Genomic DNA, 22,144 nt, shown 5'->3' with positions numbered 1-22,144 from the left:
GAAGGGGGAGGAGGAAGAAGAGAGTGAGAGAGACAGAGAGGAAGAGAAACGGTAAGAGAGAAAAAGGAAGTGGATAACCGAAAGTGAGAAAGAAAAAAAAGTGAATAGGAGAAAAGGAGGCGAGAAAGAGGAAAAACTGAATAAGATAGAAAGAAAAGAGAAATAATAAAAGGGAGGGGAAAAAGAGAAAGGAGAAAGAATGGGAAGGTAGGGAGAGAGAGAGAGAAGGGAGGAAAGAGGAGAAAGTGAGATGAGAGAAAGAGCAGAAAATAGTAATATTTATAGGGAGAAAGGAGAATAAACAGAGAACGAGGAGGAAAAAACAAAATGAGAGAACGAGAGGGAGAGATGCTAAATGAGAAATCGAAGTTGGTAAAATAAATGTACTAGAAATAATTACAGCATACAAATAAGATAGATAAAATGAATGGGACGAAACAGTCCTTTAAAATTATCTACTTTCTAGGCACCTTACCTGTCCATACATATGTACTATACAAAGAACTATATAGCACAATGAATACCAGAACTTGACCAAGACGACTATTTTGCTTGGTGATAACATACCACATGATCATTCCCACACAGACCATACACTGGAAAACAATTTTAAAGATAACAATGTAAATAGATTTTCAATTGACAAAATAATTAATATTCATTTTATTGTGAGAAGTAGAATCAGAATTGTCATTTTCTTCTACAAAGTCAACTGAATTTCTCATGCATCTCCAGTTCAGGCTGAACACTGCAAATGCCACCATTTCATTTCCTTCAGTTGCAGCATAAACAGACAATTGTTTCAATCATAAAATTGCTACACTCCAACTGAGTTGATTAATAATAAACTTTACATCAACTCTCACCATTTTTGGTCATTGGTTACAAGGCAAATGAAGGTCAATTTCACCAAATATTTTCAGTCATAGCATCTGCTATGAAAAGAAGTCTCCATTTTTAGTTTACTAATAGTTGTTCACAGTATTGCATCCAATCATTTAGTCCTTTAGTGACAAATGATGTGGCAAGTTTGTGGTATGTGAATAGGATTTAGTCATGCATGTGGATTATAACATGGTACTTCAAAAAATATGCTTCGAGCAAGAATACAGCCCTGTAAGAATTTTGTATGTTTCAATGAGATCACCTCTCGTTCTTCTAAACTCTAGAGAATATAGTCCTAGTCTACTCAATCTCTCCTCATAGGATAATCCCCCCATCCCAGGAATCAGTCTAGTGAACCTTCATTGCACTCCCTTTAAGCCAAGTATATCCTTCCTTACATAAGGAGACCAAGGGGCCTGAAAATGGGCGCGGGAATCGCAATCTGCCTGTGCATGTTAAAAGTAATGCAGGCAGCACACGAAATTCCTGCTAATTAACATGAATACACTGCTGGTTGGCTCAGTGTTCAGCAGCGGGCCAAATTTCGTGGGAAGTGTGATCTCCATTTAAAGCTGGCAGGCAGTGTGAAATGCTGTCTGCTCTTCTTAAATCGGAGGGTTAGTGTAGCTAAGAAAAGGGGAAGGTACCAATGATGCAACAGGGCAGAGCAAGGGCACCTGGGTCCTCAGACGCAGCACTGGAGGCTTTAGTGCAGGGGTCGAAAGGAGGAGTCGGGTCCTCTGCCCGCAGGGAGCCAGGAGGCCCTCTAGATAGACTGCAAGAAGGCAGTGGGAGCAGATTGCTGAAGCGGTATCCTTTGCAATTATGGTACATCTCTGGATTGATGTGGTGCCCGCAATGCCACGTGTGTGCAGTCGATGGCGCCCTTCACCATGGGCAAGCCTGATATTCTGGCAAAGCCATGTGTGAGCTCCTCCTGCTTCTCTCTCTTTAGAGAGAACAATGAAGTCCCTTCTCCTGGAATACAAAGCCTCTGTGACCTCCTGGATGCAATGAAGGATGGTGAACTGCGAGATGTTAGCTAGGTCGCCTGTTCCAGCCTGGGAGGATCCGCTGGCGAAAAAATTCAGGGCCACGGTCATCTTGAGGGACACCGGCCGTGCTGTCATCACCCTGCTCTGAGGCTGCAGGCCTGGTTTCAAGAGGTGGCAGAGTTCTGTGACCACCTCTTTGGTGAGGTGGAGCCACCAAATACACTGCTCCTGGCTTGGGTGCAGGTAGGAGAAGTGCTCCCTGAAGACCCTAGGTGGGTAAGGCCTCCTGCTGAGAGCCCTCCTCCCCCTCCCTCTGCGAGCAGCTTGTCCTCTTTGCTGCCCCTGCTCCATCTTTCGGTCATACTGCAGCACGAGGGGGGCTGCAACTAGAGCCCCCATGACTGGGAGCAAGTGGTGTAGTCAGAGGCCTTCCAGTAGCAGCCAATGCCTTCCCAATGGCCAGCAGCACTCCCTGCACACTTCAACAACTTTATAAATGTCTTCCAGCAACCCAGTATTGATATAAGCTCTGCAAGAGCTAGTACAAGAGAAATACTCAACTTACCTGCAAGTTGGATGTATCCCTTTAAATAGCGCTGGTGTGGGATGGGGAGGAATCCCTCATGCAGCTGAACATACATTCAGCTGTGCGTGTTTAGGAGAGAGTGTTGATTGGAGTGGCGATGTCCAAAATGGAAGGTCGTGCATCAAATCAGCGTTACACGCTGACTGACATCATGATCTGCCTACTCTGCATACTGCCGGTGCATGCCCCGCCCGATCACCCTCACCAAGATGGTGAACAGCACGGGTCACGCCGGAAGTGGGCGGATGCGAGGTGGACGCCATGTTTTCCCCACAAATTGGCCTTAACTCCCGGCGCCAAGGTGCTGAATTCTGCGGCGCAAACTATACACAGTACTCCAGGTGTGATTTCACCAAGACCCTATATAATTGCATTAAGACTTCTTTACTCTTATACTCCAAGCCCTTTGTAATAAAGGCTAACATACCATTTGCTTTCTTAATTGCTTGCCGTTAACTTTCTGTGATTCGTGTACAAGGATACTCGGGTCCCTCTGAATACCAACATTTCCCAATCTCTCACCATTTAAAAAAAATATCCTGCTTCTCTATTTTTCCTACCAAAGTGGATAACTTCACAATTCTCCACATTATATTCCATCTGCCATGTTCTTGCCCAATCACTTAACCAGCCTATATCTCTTTACAGCCTCTTTGCATCCTCCTCACAGCTTATTTTTCCACCCAACTTTCTATTGTCAGTAAACTTGGATACATTACACTCGATCCCCTCATCCAAGTCATTAATATAGATTGTAAATAGCTGAGGCCCAAGCACTGATCCTTGCGATAACCCACTAGTTACAGCCTGCCAACCCAAAAATGAACCGTTTATTCCTACTCTGTTTTCTGTCAGTTAACCAATCCTCAATCCATATTACTCCCAATCCCATGAGCCCTAATTTTGTGTTATAGCCTCTTGTGTGGCACCTTATCGAATGTTTTTTGAAAATCCAAATACACCACATTCACTGGTTCCCCTTTACCCTGTTAGTTACCACCTCAAAAACCTAACAGATTTGTCAAACACGGTTTCCCTTTCATAAGTCCATGTTGACTCTGCCCAATCATATTATGATTTTCTAAGTGCCTGGCTACCACGTCCCTAATAATAGATTCTAGCATTTTACCTACTACTGTTACAGGCTAACTGGCCTACAGTTCCCTGTTTTCTCTCTCCCTCCTTTCTCGAAAAGCAGGGTTACATTTCCCACAGGGACCATTCTGGAATCTAGAATTTGCAACTCAAATTTAGCTTCCTGTATCTAGGCTATGCTTCAATGAATAACACAGGATGCTGTCACAGTATTTTTTGTTGAGTAATGCAAAAAGGTGCTTCCAAGCTGGATTTCCATTCCCCTATCCCCAGCCTTAATATAGTTTTTAAAAGTTATATAATGTATATTTGAACATACAGCAAATGTAGATATATTGATTGTTTCATTTCCAGATAGTACAAGAAAAAATGCAGTTTAGTGAGCCCTTGAAAGATTTGCATTTTGGTGTCAAATAACTTCAAGATTTTTAAGAAATCAGCTGCCCTCAATGCATGTCATAGTCATACTCACAGTAATGTTAATTCTGGACCCCATGAAGTCTCCTGGCTTCAACTCAAACATGGGCAAGGAAAGCTCCTGATTACTAACTACTGCTCTCCCTCAGCTGGTGAATCAGTACTCCTCCATGTTGAACACCACTTGGAGGAAGCACTGAGGGTAGCAAGTGTACAAAATGTACTCTGGGTGTAGGACTACAATGTCCATCACCAAGAGTGATTCAGTAGTGCCGCCACTAACCGAGTCCTGACGGATATAGCTACCAGACTGGGCTTGCAGCAGGTGGAGAAAGAACTAGCACAAGGGAATAGCCTACTTGACCTCATCCTCGCCAATCTACCTGTCGCAAATGCACCTGTCCATGATGGTATTGGGAGGAGTGATCATTGCACAGTCCTTGTGGAGACCAAATCCTGTCTTCGCACTGATGACACCCTCCATCGTGACGTATGTCACTGCCACCATGCTAAGTGGGACAGATTAAGAACAGATCTAGCAGCTCAAAACTTGGTTCACAGCGCCTCATGGATATATAATGAAGCTGAATGTTTTAGCATCACCTTAACCCCAAGATACATTACATCATTGAAATAGATTCAGCTCACACCCCCACCATTCATGAGAGCTGGTTTTATCCTGATTTCTCTAAAACAAATTGAATTGTAGTAATGTCTGGTTTCACTTCATTCCATGTTATAAGGGAATATTTCATTTTTGATCAAATTTCTTTCCATTCTAGGGTGCAGAACCTGCAGAAAATGTGCAATGCCCACCAGCTGAATTATTTCTAAATAAAGGTCATACCACTAAACTGACCCTAATACTTAATAATTCAAGAGCCTTACCTGTGCAAGCAGCAAATTAACAGAGAATAAATGAGGCAACTGCTTAAATTTCTTACTCAGAAACAAAACAGCCACAGACCAAACCTGCATGGGGGAACAAGGTTGTGTAAGTACATGAATGGTTTCAAATTAAAATTGCAATTGCTAAACATTTCTAATTTTTTAAAGGTATCCTATTTCTTGTGTTCTTATCCTTGAACATTAAGAAAGTGGTATGTGAATGTTTGCATTTTTCTGGTTCTTTTGCTAATACATGTAAAGGCACTGCCTTGTGGAAAGCCATCTGTTAAGTTGGAGCTGTTTTTAACCTGGTCTAGCTCTTTGAGACCATCAAGTATAACTGGACTAGAGCAGAAATCTGATGATCTGGCTACTCAACTACTCCTTGTGGTGAAGTATTGTAAATCGGCCCGTCCTGGGACTAATTGGAAGCTCCTTACTGTTGCGGAGGGATGTTTATTTTGAAATAAATGAGACTGAGCAGAAAGGAATGGTTTACTGCCTCCTGATGCTCCAGCTTGGAAGGCTCCTTGGAGAGAGGCCAGGTTGTCAAGGTCAGAAGAAACCAGCAAATGACTCATTTTCCTTTTTTATTATATTTTTAACAATGGTATTCTTCATCATTAGCTTCCCTAAATTTGTTGCTGTTTTTGATGTATGAAATCAATCAAGTGTGTGACAAATAGTTTACATGTGTGATAGCTCAAAATATGTCAATTGTGACACTTTGAGATGTGAAAGACGCACTGGACACAAAAGAGTTTTATTACATCGTCACTGTCACGGTGGATTTCCCGTGGTATTGGTCATGGTAAGTAGGATAATATAAGTTTTATAAAGAACAGGAGAATTACAGAATATATTGCCGAATGTGTTTGGAGTAACCTGGACCATCTCTTTAGAATACAAGGTGTAATTATGGTAAATAACCACATTGAGATTTCAGAATAAGGGCGCACCCTTTTAAATCGGAAATGAGGAGGAATTTCTTCTCTGAGGGTCGTGAATCTTTGGAATTCTCTTCCCCAGAAAGCTGTGGAGGCTGGGTCATTGAATATATTTAAGGTGGAGATAGACAGATTTTTGAACGATAAGGGGAGTCAAGGGTTATGGGGAGCGGGCAGGGAAGTGGAGTTGAGGCCAAGATCAGATCAGCCATGATCTTATTGAATGGCGGAGCAGGCTCAATGTGCCAAATGACCTACTCCTGCTCCTACGTCTTATGTTCTTATGAGAAGAATCAGAGTGTAAATTTTGCTACTGTCTGAAATTAAGAGAATGTATGCTAAAAAAAATAAATGCAAAGCAAATTAAAATGAACTTATTTAATTGAAAAAGCTAGAATCGTACATAGTTTTTACATAACTTTGCAGCATTATAATTAACAGCAATCTTAAAAATTGTGACTGAGTAGTATATGAAAAACATATAATTTCTATCCAGTATTTTAGATAATTGCTCTAAATATAATTTATATGCAGTATTATAAATATTTTAGTGAATTTTCTATTTTTGCTGGTGTTCTTCAGCATCTGAATGCTACTTCATCATCTTTAAGGAGCATCAGGAGACAGATCGGGAGTGGAGCTACGCATTATTGGGAGAGACAGAATAGGCACCAGAGTCACATACAATTAATAGTGGGGGAAGTGTGAGCGAGTACTGGCGTTATTCATATACAAGTAGGTGGGGAAGGATTGGGGCCAGAGAAGGAGTGGGACCAGGAAGATGCAAATAAAGTTTTAATGCAATGTTTGTACTTGTGTATTTACTTGTTTTAGTGAAGATCTCTGGTGTTGGTCACTGACTAGATAGGCTTGCTCCTTCAAGTGGCTGAGCACTGAAGTGCACTTTTATAGGACCCGTAAAATCTAAATATAAAGTAAGACAGACAAGCTGCAGCCGAGCTAGTCAGTGTTTGCAGTGGAGAAGGTGTCAGGATGGCAGAAGAGGAGTTGGAGTGATAGTAGGGAAGGAGTTGTGGCAGTGGGGAATGACTTGGGGTACCAGGGTAAGCCTGGATATCAATATAAATTGTGGCTGAGGCTGCCTAGCCAAGCATAGATCTCACACAGAAGATGATTTCCAGGAACTTAGAATACAGTAGAGGTAGATTTATGAGTTGGCATAAGTATTTTCTGTCAAATTGATTAACCCTTTTATGGATTTATGTTAAAAATTTCAGCTGTAAATTTAGGTCCACCCATCACACTTGGATTAGTGGTATCACTCTCGTCTCCGAGTCAGAAGGCTGCGAGTTCAAGCCCCACTACAGACACTTAAGCACATAATCTAGGATGACACTTCAGTGCAGTACTGATGGAGTACTGTATTGCACTGCACTGTTGGAGGTGCAGTCTTTTGGATGAGATATTAACTTATAAATGTATGCAATTTTGTGGGGTGAAATTATACCCACAGCAGGATAGAAACTCCCTAAACCCATTCAAAGCGGAATGCTCAGAGCCCACAGAAACAACCGCCTGGACTATATTCACACCCAGAAGTAAAAAGACAGCATACTGTTACAATACAAACCACACAATAAACTGAAACAACGAACCAGGCGTATATTTGCTACAAAGATTCCCGCTTTCAATTCTTGTACAATTCATATGCCACCATACAAGAGTATTCGATTTATTTCAATATAAACTGGAAGTAGCTACTCCAGGTTGCTCATTTCATTTTTTTTTTTAATTATAAGGTCACATGGTCATCCTGATGTCCAACTGGAGGAAGTTCCATCTCATCTGCAACTTAGCAACAAATAACCAGTCTAACAACATGGGTGTGGTTGTTCAGACGAGGGTAATGGTGAAGTAGAGCTGGATGCAATGAGCATACATACTCACCATTTTAAAACATTAACAATTGCACATTGAAAGGTCTCTATTTTCAGCTGAAATTAATGGGAAAAAAACCTTCTATGTTGCTACTACAGTTAATATATACTAGTTAATAATTGCCTGTGGTACTGCACACAAAGTAAAGATCAAGTGTAGTCTTCAGGTGAAGAGGGGTTAAAATGTGGGGGATAATTGGACCAGGGTATGCAGAAGTAATTTAGTTTCCATTTTAAAGTAATATATTCTGTCTTTATTTTTATATTTACACTATTTATGATGGATACTGCCAATATAAACTTGCCACATTGTAATTATACGCTCCTGCTAGTAGCTCTACTGGCAGGAGGGTATAATTACAGCATGGCACGTTACATAGGAAGTTTCCATTATAAATCTGGACATAGGAATTTATAATGGCAAGATTGATTGTGAAGTGCATGTGTGTGTCTGATATGCAGTGAGTTAAATTCAATTTTTATTATACTGGATTCTGGGAGTTTTACTGGTGCTTTGGGGATTGAATCACAAATCTGTCCATTATTCTTTAAATTTTTCACGAGTGAGTTTTAATATTTTATATATTTTCCTTTAGCTATGCATTTAATTTTTACTCCTTACCATTTTTAAATCTGAGAATACATAGGAAGATGGAATGCAACATGTACCAATTGGAAGTGGGTATCTCGCATTTAGCAACTGGAGGTAGATGTCTGGCATTTAGGAGGAGTGGGATTTAGCTGCACTTAGGGGCAATCCTGGACTTTGATAGCACTGGGGGGGGGGGGGGGGGGGGAAATGATCCTGGTTTTGCTAAAACAGGGGTGGTGAGTCCTAGAGTTTGACAGTACTCCAGTGGCATTGCTGGAGTTTGGAAGCATCATTATCATAAAAGGTAATTTAGTTAACTATTGAGATTTCAATTATACAAAACTTAGCACCAATTTAAACTGCAAGTCAACTGATGTCTCAAAATGTACATCAACCACAATGATCATGAACTAACATCAAATCTACTGGCACTGAAAAATATCTGTCAAAAACACATACTTTCCAAGAACAGTGGTAGTATGCTACGTCAGAAGTGTAACGTTATAAAGGAATGCTTTAATGGAAACTAGATACTCACCAGAAAAAAGAGGCTGACTACGCTTATGTCAAAGCTGACGCTCTGAATTGCAGATTGCAACACCTGTGTGTGCATGGATGGAATTGTCAAAAGCCACGCAGACACATACATGATGGGAGCAGATACAAATGTATTTATCACCATCCCTGGAGTCACCTGTAAAAAATAATTTTATAGATGTATTATTTACAAATAGTGATGTAGAAACAGAAGAAAAATGCATGTTATTTCATTCATTCATGATTAGCTAAATGAGTGCTTCCTCTCTATACTATGGGCTGGATTTTAATTCAGGGGCGGGCTGGAGTCGTGTAATCCGCATTTCGTGTTATCCGCCCGAAACTAATTCGATGTGGGAGATTGATGCGACTTTAACTTAATTGGCCAATTGAGTTCCAACGTGTGGGAACCCATGGCCAATGAGTTTTTCCAGTCTGAAAGTTGCCTCCGATTACGTTATCATTGCTGCTGCATTTAAGGTCTGCAGCAAGCCTTGCTTCTTCTGCAGACTGCCAACCTTTTGGCCTTTGCTGCTACAGGGACCTGGAGGAAGAATGACCAGCGAGAGACCTAGGTCTGCTCCCAGGTTTGATGACGTTGCCTTGCAGGCTTTAGTGGAGGGAGCAAAAGCTCATAAAGAGGGGCTCTTCCCTTCTTCAGGGAGGAAGAAGCCTCCCCAGCAGACCAAGGCTGTGTGGATCCAGGTGGCAGAGGAGGTCAACTCATTGTCAATAACCCGCAGAACCTGGATTCAATGCAGGGAGAGATTTCATGACCTTCTGCGCACTGGAAAAGTGAGTGTGAATTTCCCATCACCCTCAAACTGATCCCCATTGCCTTTCTCACCAGCACTCAGCTTTAGCAATCTCTTCCTCCACATCCCACTTGACACTGACATCCATGCACCCTTACCCATTCCCTCTCTCTCTATGGTCATATTCACCTAACTATTCGACTATGCAGCCCTCACACTCCCTATCACGGTGATGCTATGAAAACAACTGACAACACACAGGGAGGGCATTTGGTCTTGCCACCTCACTCCATCTTTGTCTCCTTCTAAGTATCTATGCTGTGGAATCTCTATACTCACTCCTTCATTCTCACTCAACACCCACTTGTCTCCCTCATTGCAGGAAAAGAGAGCTCACAATAAGCAAGAAAGAGCGAGGACCGGAGGAGGGCCACTCTCAGTAGCCCACCTCACCCCCTGGGAGGAGGCGGTCCTGGAGATCGTAGGAGTGGAGGAAGATGAGCGTGGGGGACGGACTGAGGGGTGCATCACAGCAAGCTGGTGACGGAATAGTTTTCCATCTCTCTCAGACATTGCATGAGTCGCTGATAATGATTCTGAAGCTCTAACAGATGGACTAATGATCATCTGCAATATGCAATGTGCATGTAACCTTGGCATCACATCTCTGACTCTTTCCTTTACACCACCACAGGACTATCGCAAGCACCCATCCCCACTAGCCAGGAGGAACAGCATGAGCCTCAAGACTCCTCAGAGGAAGCTGCAACCTCGGAGGGTGCAGCGTCAGCAGAATTTAGCGCACCCAACACCAGCGCAGACACTCACACTTTGGTGGGACCTTCGGGACATAGAGTAGTGTTGTCACCTGGTGTATCACAGCTCTCAAGTGAGCACCAGCAGATTGTGGAGACAGGGAAAGCAGTGGAGAGTCCTAGTCGGAGGGCGCAGGACTCTGCCAGCTCGGCTCAGCTGCATGTCGACTCTCTGCCTCTAGGTCCATCCATAAGACCAGCGGTGCTTGAACTCCAGGAACAGATGCAGGAGTCTCTGGCAGGTTTTGTCTCCAGGGTCGCTGCGAGTGTGGAGCGAATGGAGGAGTCCATAGCGAACATGAGCAGAGCCTTTGTGGAGTCATTGGCGCATGAACGCATCACCATGGAAAGGATGGCAACCTCCATGGAGGTTCTAAGTCGCCAGAGTGCAGAAAACATGGTGAGTGTTCAGAATAGAATGACATCTCTGGAGGAGCGATGGTCATCTATTGAACAGAGAAACCAGACCTTCATGGAAGTCCTTCTGAGTAGGATTGCCAGTGCAGAAACGGGTCCCCATGGCCCCCCTGATGTGCAGCAAGGTGCTCTCAAGCCACTTGCAAGCACTGAGGGGAACCTGACCCATGAGAGGGAAGTTGGTGGCAGACGTCAAGGAAGTGGGGGCTCCTCTCCAAGTGCTCACACTTCCATGCCACTGCAGAGCTCTCGGTCAGAGCCCCACCAGAGTCCACACCCATCTGAGATCGGCATCTCAACCCCTGCACAGCCGCAGGAGCAGCAGACTGTTGCCGAGCCCTCACAGGTTCGCAACCCCAGAGGACACCTGCCAAAGGTGTCGAGACAGAAACAATAGGAAAGTGAGCAAGGGGCCTCCACATCTGCTGAAGCCACAGGGGAAGCACCACCACGTAGGAGCACGCGTAAGCTAAAGATACTGCACAAATAGTCACAAGGGTAGTCACTTGGGTGAAATTTGATGTTTTGTATGAAAAAGCCATCAGATGAATAATGTAAATAAAAAATCTGATGGCTACTGCTGTAGTTGTGGCGTGTGTCATTTGCGTGAATGGGACTTTCACACTGAGGGCTTAGGATTACTTGCAATTGTCAGTATGGTGGTCAAATTGCTAGGAATCCGCTGGTCTTTGGCCATTGTCGATGCTCAGATAAGAAGCTGTGAGACAAAAGTTCTTGATTGGCTAGGCCAAGCAAATCTGGCCAGGATGAGTGCATTCCTTGCATCCTGGGCAGCAATGTTCTCGCATACTGCTGCCGCTGGTTGATGGGCCTCTGCAAGATGTTCGTTTTCGCTCTCCTCCTCCTCCTCATTGGAGGAGGATATGTGACGAGCCACTTGGTCCTCAGGAATCTGCAAGCCACGACGCTGTGCCATGTTGTGAAGTGCACAGCAAACCACGATGATTCTGGAGACCCTGGCTGCTGAGTACTGCAGGGCTCCACCTGATCTATCCAGGCATCTGAAGCGCATCTTCAGCAAACCGATGGTTAGCTCAATTATGGCTCTGGTGGACATGTGGTTGGGTGGTCTCCTCAACGGCGTCATTAGCCACGTCTTCAGAGGATAGCCCTTGTCTCCAAGTAGCCATCCGTTACGTTGGTCTGGCGGACTGAATAGCGGAGGCATACTAGACTGGCGCAGTATGAAGGAGTCATGGCAACTGCCAGGGTACTTGGCAGAAACATGCAAAATTTCCTTCTTGTGGTCACACACCAGCTGAATGTTAAGGGAGTGGAAGCCCTTGTGGTTGACAAAAATACCTAGATTGCGATGGGTTGCCTTAAGGGCCACATGTGTGCAGTCAACGACGCCCTGCACCTTTGGAAAGCCTGCCAGATTAGCTAATCCAACCGCACACGCCGTGACACTTGCTTGATCCTTGGTGAAATGGATGTGATTGCCATCGCGCACAAAGAGGGCATCGGTTACCTGCGTGATGCAAGTGAGTGCGGCCGCCTGGGAGATGCCGCTGATGTCTGCTGCTGATCCCTGGAATGAGCCGGAGGCAAAAAAGTTGAGTGCAGTGGTGACTTTGATGGCCACTGGTAAGGGCTGTCCACCTGGTCCTCTGGCCTGCAGGTGTTGTTGCAGCATTGCGCAGATGTCACCCACTACCTCTCGCGAAAGTCGGAGCCGCCTTTGACACTGCTGCTCAGACATGTTGAGATAACTGACCCTGTGTCTGTAGACCCTGTTTGGGGGGCATCTCCTGCGCCGACGGGCTTCCATGCACTGGCCCCTTCTGGCCTGTGCAGCTTCAGGTGGGTGAGCAGCAGCTTGGCGCTCCTGTTGTTGCTGCTGCTGTTAGTGCTGCTGTTGTTCCTGGTTCTGCTGGTGCCGCGGCTGGTCTTCGTCCTCATCTAATGTCCAGAAGGGAAGGAAATAAATGGCTCCTATGCTTCTGGTATATGCCTCAGTTGAGGAAGCGCTCAGTGAAGGTGGCGAGAGGGGTTTCCCAGGAAGTCACACTGGAGATGGGTGTCAGGCTCCAAACTTCCACAGCTGTGGTTATGCCTTCTAAAAGTTCCCCCAGACCTGAGACTACACAGTCCTGCCACCTGCAAATGATGGCTGATCAAATCTCCTATTTAATGGTTGAGCTGCAGCTGATAGACAGCAATCCAATTGTGCTCCCGCCAGGTTTCACCGTCGTGTTTCAGAACAGGCGTGTTTCACATGGGAAAAGGGTTAAAATTGCAAAGGCCTTTCAAAATGGCATTATACAGGCAATTTAGTGCTTGTTAAGGGCCTTAACGGCCTAGCCCGCCTCTTGGAGGCGGGATGGAGACGGGACCATTAGACACGAATTAATGAAAATTGCTTGGAGGCGGGCTTGGGCCCGCACACCAGTTTTTGCAATTTTAACCCCTCACACGCCTCCAATCCCGCCTCCACAGTCCAATGAAAATCCTGCCCTACAGAATGTTAACTCCTAAAGCTAGGGTTGCCTTCTTTTTGGAAACTCGCTTTTTGTTGCTCTTTTGGATTAGCTATACTGCTGTTTATGCATATCTTGTGCAGTTGTTTTTTTTTGCTATTTGCTACTTTTTTTTTTACAATGTGTGAATCCATTTGCACAGACTTCCAACCATAACATTTTTGCTGCTACTCGGCGTCAACCTCATCATGGGCATTCTGTTGGGCCTGCCAGTGTTTATCCTTGATGTGGAGGAGAAAGGAGTTCAGGCAGAGGAATGAAAGGCAGGTGCATTTGCACCTCGGCATCTGCCACTTGCCTGCAACCAAGCCAAAGGCTCCGTACTCTGAACCAGGCAAACCTGTCTGTCAGCCTTCAGCATTTCTGCTTCAGTGGGAATGCTGTGACTTAGTTATACTATTTCTAGAGCCTGACCTGCAGTCAAAATCTCACAGGTGCAATCCTACCTGTAGCTCTGAAAATCAAGATAGTACTGAACTCTTACACCAACAGATCTTTTCAAGCCACCAGTGGTGACATTTGCCACATTATCTCACTGGAGAGGAGATAACTGCACAACAGAGTGCTGCTCTTTTACCAGGTGCAGGGCCTCACTGATGGCACCCATCTAGACCCCCAAAAATTATCCTTTAGCATATATGAATTGGAAAGGCTTTTATTTCATTAATGTGCAGGTGGTGTGGGAGCACAGGGACAGGATAATGAAGTTGACCACGCAATGCATGGCAGTAACCACGATCTCTTCATCTCGCCCCAATCCATAGTGCCAACCCTATTTGAAAAAGTAAGCAGTTTGGATAGGGGAACCGTGTTGACCATGGAGCCCTGGTTGCTAAAGGAATTGGGGCCACCATGGAGCCCTGGTTATTGGCACTAGTCAGAAACACACACCAAGACAGGGAGGGAAGTACAATGAGTCTACAAGACCAATTCCTGCATTTTTGTGCTCTGCCTGTAAGGGGCCGCTCTCTCAACATGTCATTGGAGAATCTGCCCTACAGTCTTTCTTTGGATCTCAACACTGAAACTCCTTACTTCTCCCCAGTATTTCCTTCTTCCACAAGCTTCAGGCTTTTATACCATAAGCTTGGCATCCCTTAATCACTACTTGCTGTTATAACTCATCTTTTTTTACTCTTCAGCCTTGCCGGTGTTGTGCACAATGGGTTTTAGTCATTCACTTTGGTTTCTCAATTTAAAGAAAAAGACATGGGGCCTGAACGTTCTGCTGGAGACGGATATGGAAGAGGAAATTTAAAGAGAAAAATATTTTCAATGGCGAGTACTCCATCTCCAAACTTGGGCGAAGTGAAGAGAAATCAGGAGCAGATCTCTCACCTGGAAAGAGGTGTATCAACATTTAAGAAGGCATTCACCCATCTATAGAGACCCAGCATTTTAAGTCTCTGCTTTCATGCCAATTCACTTCAGTTGGCATAAAATATGGGAGTAACCACCCATGTTGTGGAGGAAATCTATTCACTTATACTGGTATTGGTGTTTGGGCCCAGTATAGAGGCCGATCTTAAATTAAATCTAGTTACTGGATATTACTACATATTCCATCTCCTATGAAAATGAATGGAACCATTCCTGGATGCACGAGGGTTGTAATATACGTCAACTAGCCTTGCTCAAGGTGCAAGTGATGGGTCACGAGTGAGAGAATGTCTTACTGAATATTCAGCTTTCGTCAACAGATAAACATGAACCTTAGTTTTTAAATGATATTCAAAGTACTCTCCCAAGGCTCAACCTCCCTTTTAAGATTTGGTATTCGCGTTAGGCCTGTAGGAGGAGGATTCATGACTTTGCTTGGAAAGCGTATACCAAGCTTATCCAGCAGCATACATACTAAACTTTACTGAGGCTCGAGTTACTTGGTATGTACAAGTCATACAAAGGCTGGAGATGTAACTTAAAGAGTACAAGCTCTTAAATGCCCTCTTAAAGTATCCCTGCTTTGTAAAAACTGCTCCTTTCTGAAATAGAACACTAATGCAAGAGTGATCCTCAACATACTTACAATTTCAATTTCCATATTGTACTGACTTGCATATATAGCTACACTTGGTGCTGTTGGGAAAACGCCATATAAAAATGCATAGTTCGAGAGACTGGTGTAGTTAGCCCCAGTATTGCCGTTGTCTAGTAATTCCACCATTTCACGGCTGATGAGAGGAAGTATCAATCTACGATTATTAAAAACAAACATTTTATTACAAATTAAGCGAAACAATAAATCATTCTTCATCACATTTCCCTTCTGAGAAGTTTGATACCAATTTTCAAATTTAATCACATGAAATTATCAACTTGAATTTCTGTGAATTGTTAAATGCAAATTATTCAGTTAATCACCCAACTTTGTGGTATGGAAGCAACCACAATGCTTATACTGTCATGAGATGCTTGATGGCAGCAGTTGCCTGATGGAGAGGGTGGTGGTGGAGGGGGGGGGGGGGGGGTGGGGAGAAGACGAGAGGGACAAAGAGGAGAGGGTGGTGGGGGGGGGGGGGGGGGAGAGAAGAGAGGGGGAAAGAGGAGAGGGAGGAATAGGGTATAGGTGGGGAAGAAAGGAGAAAGATAAATATAAATTTACACAAGGAAATAATAAGATCACAATTAGAATACCGTGTGCAGTTTTAGGCACCCCATCATAGAAAGGACATTAAAGCCATAGAGAGCATACAGTGTAGATTTATCAGGATAAAACAAGAGGTGAGAAAGTATATTTGTAAGAGACTTCAGATACAGGCTAAGAGTCATTTGATAGGTTTTTAAATATTGTGAACTGTTTTGAGAAGGTAAATTAGGGAAAAACTATTTCCTGTGTTAGTGATGAGGGTGATCAATTTAAAATTGTAACTAAAGGAGTAAGAGGGGTTCGGAGAAACTTCTTTACAGAGAATTGTTAAGAGCATGGAATGTTCCCACAGGAAGTGTTGAAGCAGTGATCATTGCATCTTTTAAGGAAAGATTTAGGAAGATAAGGAGTTCCATGGTGCTGAGTCCTGAAAAAGAATGAGTCAGTCACTATGGCCAGAAATTTTCACCAGGTAAGCAGGTTGGTGGCGGGCCTCCGAGGCGGACTGGAAACCCGGGAGGCCGGGTTTCCCGCAGGCCCTGCCAACTTGAACGGCATGGCCTGATTTGCATGGGAGGCCTTGGATTCCCGCCTGCAGCCAGCCAGATTGAGGGGGGGGTGGGGAAGGGGGGGGGGGGGGAAGAGAGGGGGGCGAGGGGTGTCGGGCGGCAGTGGAAAATTGGGGATCGCAGGGGTGGGGGGGTTGGGAATCATGGGGGTAGAGGATGGGGGGGCCGGCTGGAGCATCTTGGGTGTGTGGGGGGGGCGGGAGGATCAGGGCCAACCACCAGAGGATTGTGGCCGACCTCAGCATCATCAGTGGGGCGGGAGGTGGCCTCATGGTGGGGATCAGAGGCCTGGGGAGGTAATCAGAGGCCTCGTGGTGGGGTCTCTGATCGTGGGAGTGGGCATGGTGGGGACCCTAGATCCAGGAGGTAGTTATAAAGCCACTTACCTCCTGGATGCAGCAGTCCCCGCCTCGATTTAACTGCCAGGTTTCAGGAATTGTGAGAAACCTGTCCACATGCAGTTAAATTCAAAATGGAGGTGAAAAAAGAGCTGTCCAGCCTCATCATCATATTTAAATTGAAGTACCGCACCCTGGGTGCAGGTTGGTTGCCCCCCACCCCCTGTAGTGATCAATAGCATGTCATTCTACAGTGGACACTAGGTGGAGCCGTAGAGCTGTATATAGCTGTATGTATAAGACTACACTACCCAGCTATATATTATATTAAGACTACATTACCCATGAGGCTAGGCTACCCACAAGGCAGCAGTCAAGATGGAAGCCTCTACAAGATGCTGTACAAGTCCACATGTGCTCAATAAAAGTAGCTAGCAAAAGCTAGCTGTGTTCATAATAAGAATGTCTATTTATTAATGAACATAACATGGTACCAGGGTGGTGAAGATCTGCTGAAAATTGTGAAAAGCGACATGGAGAATTTGAAGCCACCAGAGCGTTTGAATCTCACAGAAAAAATCGACTACAATTGGCAGACTTTTAAACAGCAATTCGAACTCTACATTGCAGCCATCGGATTCGGTATGAAGCCAGACGCAAGGAAGATAGCGTTGCTGCTTACGGTTGCAGGCCCACAGGCGATAGAGGTATTTAATACATTTGTATTTAATCCAGCGGAGAACAGAGACAAATTAGACGATGTGCTACAGAAATTTGATGCACATTGTTCTCCCAAAAAGAATGAGACGTATGAAAGATACATCTTCCGTTCTCGGACACAGCAACAAAATGAGACTTTTGATAGCTTTATAACTGATCTGAAACTGAAAGCACAGACATGTAATTTCTCTGAGCTCAAAGCATCCATGATTCGTGACCAGATTATGTTTGGTATTCATGATAAAAAAGTCAGGGAACGTCTGTTGAGAGAAACCGAACTAAATTTGGAAAATGCGGTGAAAATATGCCAAGCCAGCGAGCTAGCTCGAAAGCACGCGCAGGCTTTCAGTGAAATCAATAATGAAAAGCAATCGGAGGATGAAATTTTTAATGGTAAACGCTGTGGTTACAAACACCAGTTAAGACAATGCCCAGCGTTTGGAAAAATGTGCACAAAGTGTAATGGAAAGAATCACTTTGCCAAACAATGCTTTTCAAAAGTACAAACTAAGAAAGGGCAACGAGTTAATGTAATTGATGACACTGATTTAAGTGAGACATTTTTTGTAGGAATGGTGTCATGTGACAATATCAAAAAGGATACAGAAAATGTGCAGCCCTCAGAAATGGACAATGCTGAACATAAAGTTAATGCAGTAAAAGAGGACAAATGGATGATCCCACTGCAGGTAAATGGAGCATTAGTTACTTTGAAACTAGACACTGGGGCAAAAGCAAACTTAATCAGTATGAGTGACATTAACAATATGAAAGAAAAGCCCAAAATACAGAAAAAGTCAGTACTACTGAAGGACTATAATGGACAGAAAATAGATAGCTTAGGTGTATGCAGACTCAAAGTGACAGTCAAAGACAAAGTGCATCATCTCATGTTTTCTGTTGTGGCTGAAGGACTTGATTTACTACTGGGTGACAAAGCTTGTGAAGACTTAGAACTGGTCAAAAGAGTCTACCGTATAAACTGTGCCATAAGCAGACCAGATGACTCGGTGGATTCTGTAGTGAATAATTTCCAGGATGTGTTCAAAGGATTTGGAGTTCTACCATTCACTTACAAGATCCAGCTAAAGCAGGATGCTCAGCCAGTGGTACATGCTCCACGAAGAGTTCCAGCACCCCTGCGTGACCGGCTCAAGAATGAACTGGACAGAATGACCACACTAGGAGTCATCAGGAAAGTCGAAGAGCCAACAGACTGGGTTAACTCCATGGTATGTGTAAAGAAAAAGAACAATGATCTAAGAATATGCATGGATCCAAAGGACTTAAATGCAAACATAAAACGTGAACACTACCAGATTCCCAAGCGAGAAGAAATCGCCAGTGAAATGTCAGGTGCTAGATACTTTACAAAGCTCGATGCCTCACAAGGATTTTGGCAACTAAAACTGGATGAAGAGAGCACCAAATACCGTACCTTCAACACACCATTTGGCAGGTATTGTTTCCTCAGAATGCCTTTCGGGATAATATCTGCATCTGAAATCTTTCATAGAGCGATGGAACACATAATTGAAGGTCTGGAAGGAGTTCGGGTCTATGTTGATGACATCATCATCTGGGGCTCCACACTGAAAGAACACAATGAGAGACTGACTAAAGTGCTACAGAGCATACGCTGGAATGGACTGAAGCTCAACAAAGCCAAGTGTCAGTTTGGCATCCAGGAAGTCACTTTCCTAGGAGATAATCTATCTGGTAAAGGAATAGAGCCAGATATGGAAAAAGTAAACGCCATACTCAAAATGCCCCGACCCACTGACAAAAAAGGAGTGCTACGCATCATGGGGATGATAAACTTCATTGGAAAGTTCATTCCTAACTTGTCAGCCAAGACAGCCTGTCTGCGAGACCTGCTACATAAAACAAATGAGTTCGCATGGACAGAAAAAGACATGAACAAGAGTGGATAAACCTCAAAACAGTGCTGACAACCACACCTGTACTCACCTTCTCTGACCCAACAAAAAGAATCAAAGTTTCAATGGATGCATCAAAAGATGGCCTAGGTGCGGTCTTGCTACAAGCAGAGGGTAAAGATTGGAAGCCTGTTGCCTATGCCTCCAGATCTATGACTGATACTGAGTGTCGATACTCCCAGATTGAAAAGGAATGTCTAGGCTTGGTAGTTGGACTAGAAAAGTTTCATGGCTACATATATGGACTTCCCACCTTCACAGTTGAGACAGACCACAGCCCTCTGGTTGCCATCATAAAAAAGAACCTGAATGAGATGTCTCCAAGGATTCAACGACTCATGATGAAGCTGCAAAGATATGACTTTGAACTGATCTACACACCAGGCAAATACATAGTGTTAGCAGATGCACTATCCCGAGCACCCACAATGAGTCATGTGAGCTCTACTGAAGAAGACGTGGATGTTCATGTGAGTATGGTCACTGCTGCGCTGCCCGTGTCAGACACAAAATCAAAGCAAATAGCAGAAGAAACAGTAAAAGATACAGTATTACAAACAGTAATAGAGAACATTCATCATGGTTGGCCAAAAGGTTCCTGTCCAAAATATTTTCACAAGGTCAGAATTGAGTGTCGCAAGTGGACTATTACTAAAACAGAACAGAATAGTCATTCCACAGGCTCTACATCAAGACATGCTCAAAAGGATTCATGAGGGACACCTCGGAATTGAAAAATGCAAAAGGAGAGCAAGAGACACTGGCCTAGAAATTCAGTTGGGCGCGCCAGCCATTAGCGCCTTAGGAGTAGATCTCGAGCGCTAGGCGCTTAGCGCCCGGGCGCAGCGAGATCTGCGCCTCGCCCCAACTTCAGTGCACATTTAGCGCCGGCGCAAAGTCTTAGCGCGCGCCCTGCTGCGCGCGCAGATCATGACGTCATTTACTAGTGCAACGCCCTTTGTGCGCCCCGAACCGGAACTTCACTCGCGCCGGGCGGCCCTAACGACTGTGAAGTGGAACGGTACACAGCCGAGGCGGGCCGCGGGGAGCGCTAATTAAAGGGCACTTACCCTGCACTGTAAAGGCCAGCCATTTTGCAGCATTCACTCTTGTGCAACGGTTTTTTGGAGAGAGACCAAGGAGGAGAGCTTACTGGTTTGGACCAACACTAGGACAGGTATTTTTGGCTCAGGCCAGAGCTTAGCAATTATCTTTGCCTTCATTGACAGCTCAGTGTTTGCCAGCATATAATGGGGGCTGCATTGGGTGCCAACGCTGACTTTCAGCCTTATGCCAGAAGGGCTTACAGACGCCGTGAGAGAGTGGCAGCCCTGGCTAGACGCAGAGGGGGCAACAGGCGTCGCCAACTGAGGCCTTACCCACCCAGGGTATACCGCCAGCAGTCCTCCTATCTGACCATGTCTGCCGCGACGTGTGTTAGGAGGCTGCGATTCAGAAGGGAGGTGGTTGCAGACATCTGCCAGCTGCTTCACAGAGATCTGCAGCCACAGCTGATGCGCAGGACGTCTCTGTCGGTGGCAGTGAAGGTGACGGTGGCTCTCAACTTCTATGCCACCGGCTCCTTCCAATCCGCTGCTGGGGACATCGCTAACATCTCCCAGTTCGCCGTGCATTGCTGCATCCGCCAGGTGACCGAAGCCCTTTTCAGAAGGAGACATCAATTCATCTCCTTCCCCATGACCCTGGACAAGCAGCAGCAGCGTGCAGTGGGATTTGCAAGAATAGCGGGCTTCCCCATGGTGCAGGGCGCCATTGACTGCACGCATGTGGCTTTGCGCGCACCTCTGGAGCATGCCGAGGATTACCGCAACCGGAAGGGCTACCATTCCCTCAACGTACAGCTGGTGTGTGACCACAGGCAGCGCATCCTAGCTGTCAATGCCCGCTTTCCAGGCAGCAGCCACGATGCCTTTATCCTGCGACAGACAACTGTGGCTGACATGTTCCAGGCACAGCCTCACCCAAGAGGATGGCTTATCGGAGACAAAGGCTATCCTTTGTGTACCTGGCTCATGACCCCGCTCCGCGCGCCCACGACCCCTGCTGAAGAGGCATACAACGAGAGCCATCAAGCGACTAGGAACATCATAGAACAAACAATCGGCGTCCTCAAGCAACGGTTCCGCTGTCTCGATCGCTCCGGGGGAGCCCTCCAGTATTCGCAGGAGCGAGTCTCCCAATTCGTCGTCGTTTGCTGCATGCTGCACAACCTGGCTATCCGCAGGACTCAGGCACTGCCACCTCACGTTGGACCCCCACCTCAGGAGGAGGAGCAGGAGGAGCATGAGGAGGAGGAGGACGAGGAGTACCAGCCCAGGAGGGAGGCAGAAGGTCCAAGGGCCGCCCGTCGGCGGCTTATTGAACGTCACTTATAGGCCCCCTGTCAGGGAATGGCTTGTGCCAATGAAAGAACATGATTGCAGCCGCTCCGCAAGCCCTCAGCCGGTTAAGGCAACAAACACTTCAAAGATCAAACATGGACAATGTTAATAAATAAAATGCTTTATTGTACAAACTCAGGGCCCTTCCCACATGAAAACCAAAAACAGACGAAACCCCCAAAAAACACTCAAACACATTACTCGCTCCCACAACCTGGAGAGGATTAACAAAACAGTGCAACTAAAATGGCCGTCATCCT

The 22,144-nt window shown here is 45.1% G+C and overlaps 1 protein-coding gene across 3 annotated transcripts in view; it reads right to left on the bottom strand.

The window, feature by feature from the left end:
* The window catches only part of gpr155a (G protein-coupled receptor 155a), a 107,502-nt gene that overhangs the window by 55,405 nt on the left and 29,953 nt on the right, over positions 1-22,144 (bottom strand). For all 3 annotated transcript variants that reach the window (XM_085986154.1, XM_085986153.1, XM_085986155.1), the window contains 4 exons: positions 15,355-15,520; positions 8,842-8,997; positions 4,867-4,950; positions 476-596 (listed from right to left, as the gene is read on the bottom strand). In XM_085986154.1, coding sequence (XP_085842280.1) covers positions 476-596; positions 4,867-4,950; positions 8,842-8,997; positions 15,355-15,520 — 527 coding nt within the window. The remainder of the gene's footprint in view (positions 1-475; positions 597-4,866; positions 4,951-8,841; positions 8,998-15,354; positions 15,521-22,144) is intronic.

The sequence above is a fragment of the Somniosus microcephalus genome, chromosome 4 (genome assembly GCF_052327205.1).
Source record: "Somniosus microcephalus isolate GS21.2 chromosome 4, FLI_Smic_1.0, whole genome shotgun sequence".
In the NCBI taxonomy this organism is placed as follows: Eukaryota; Metazoa; Chordata; class Chondrichthyes; order Squaliformes; family Somniosidae; genus Somniosus; species Somniosus microcephalus.
This window is presented reverse-complemented; position numbering and strand designations above follow the sequence as displayed.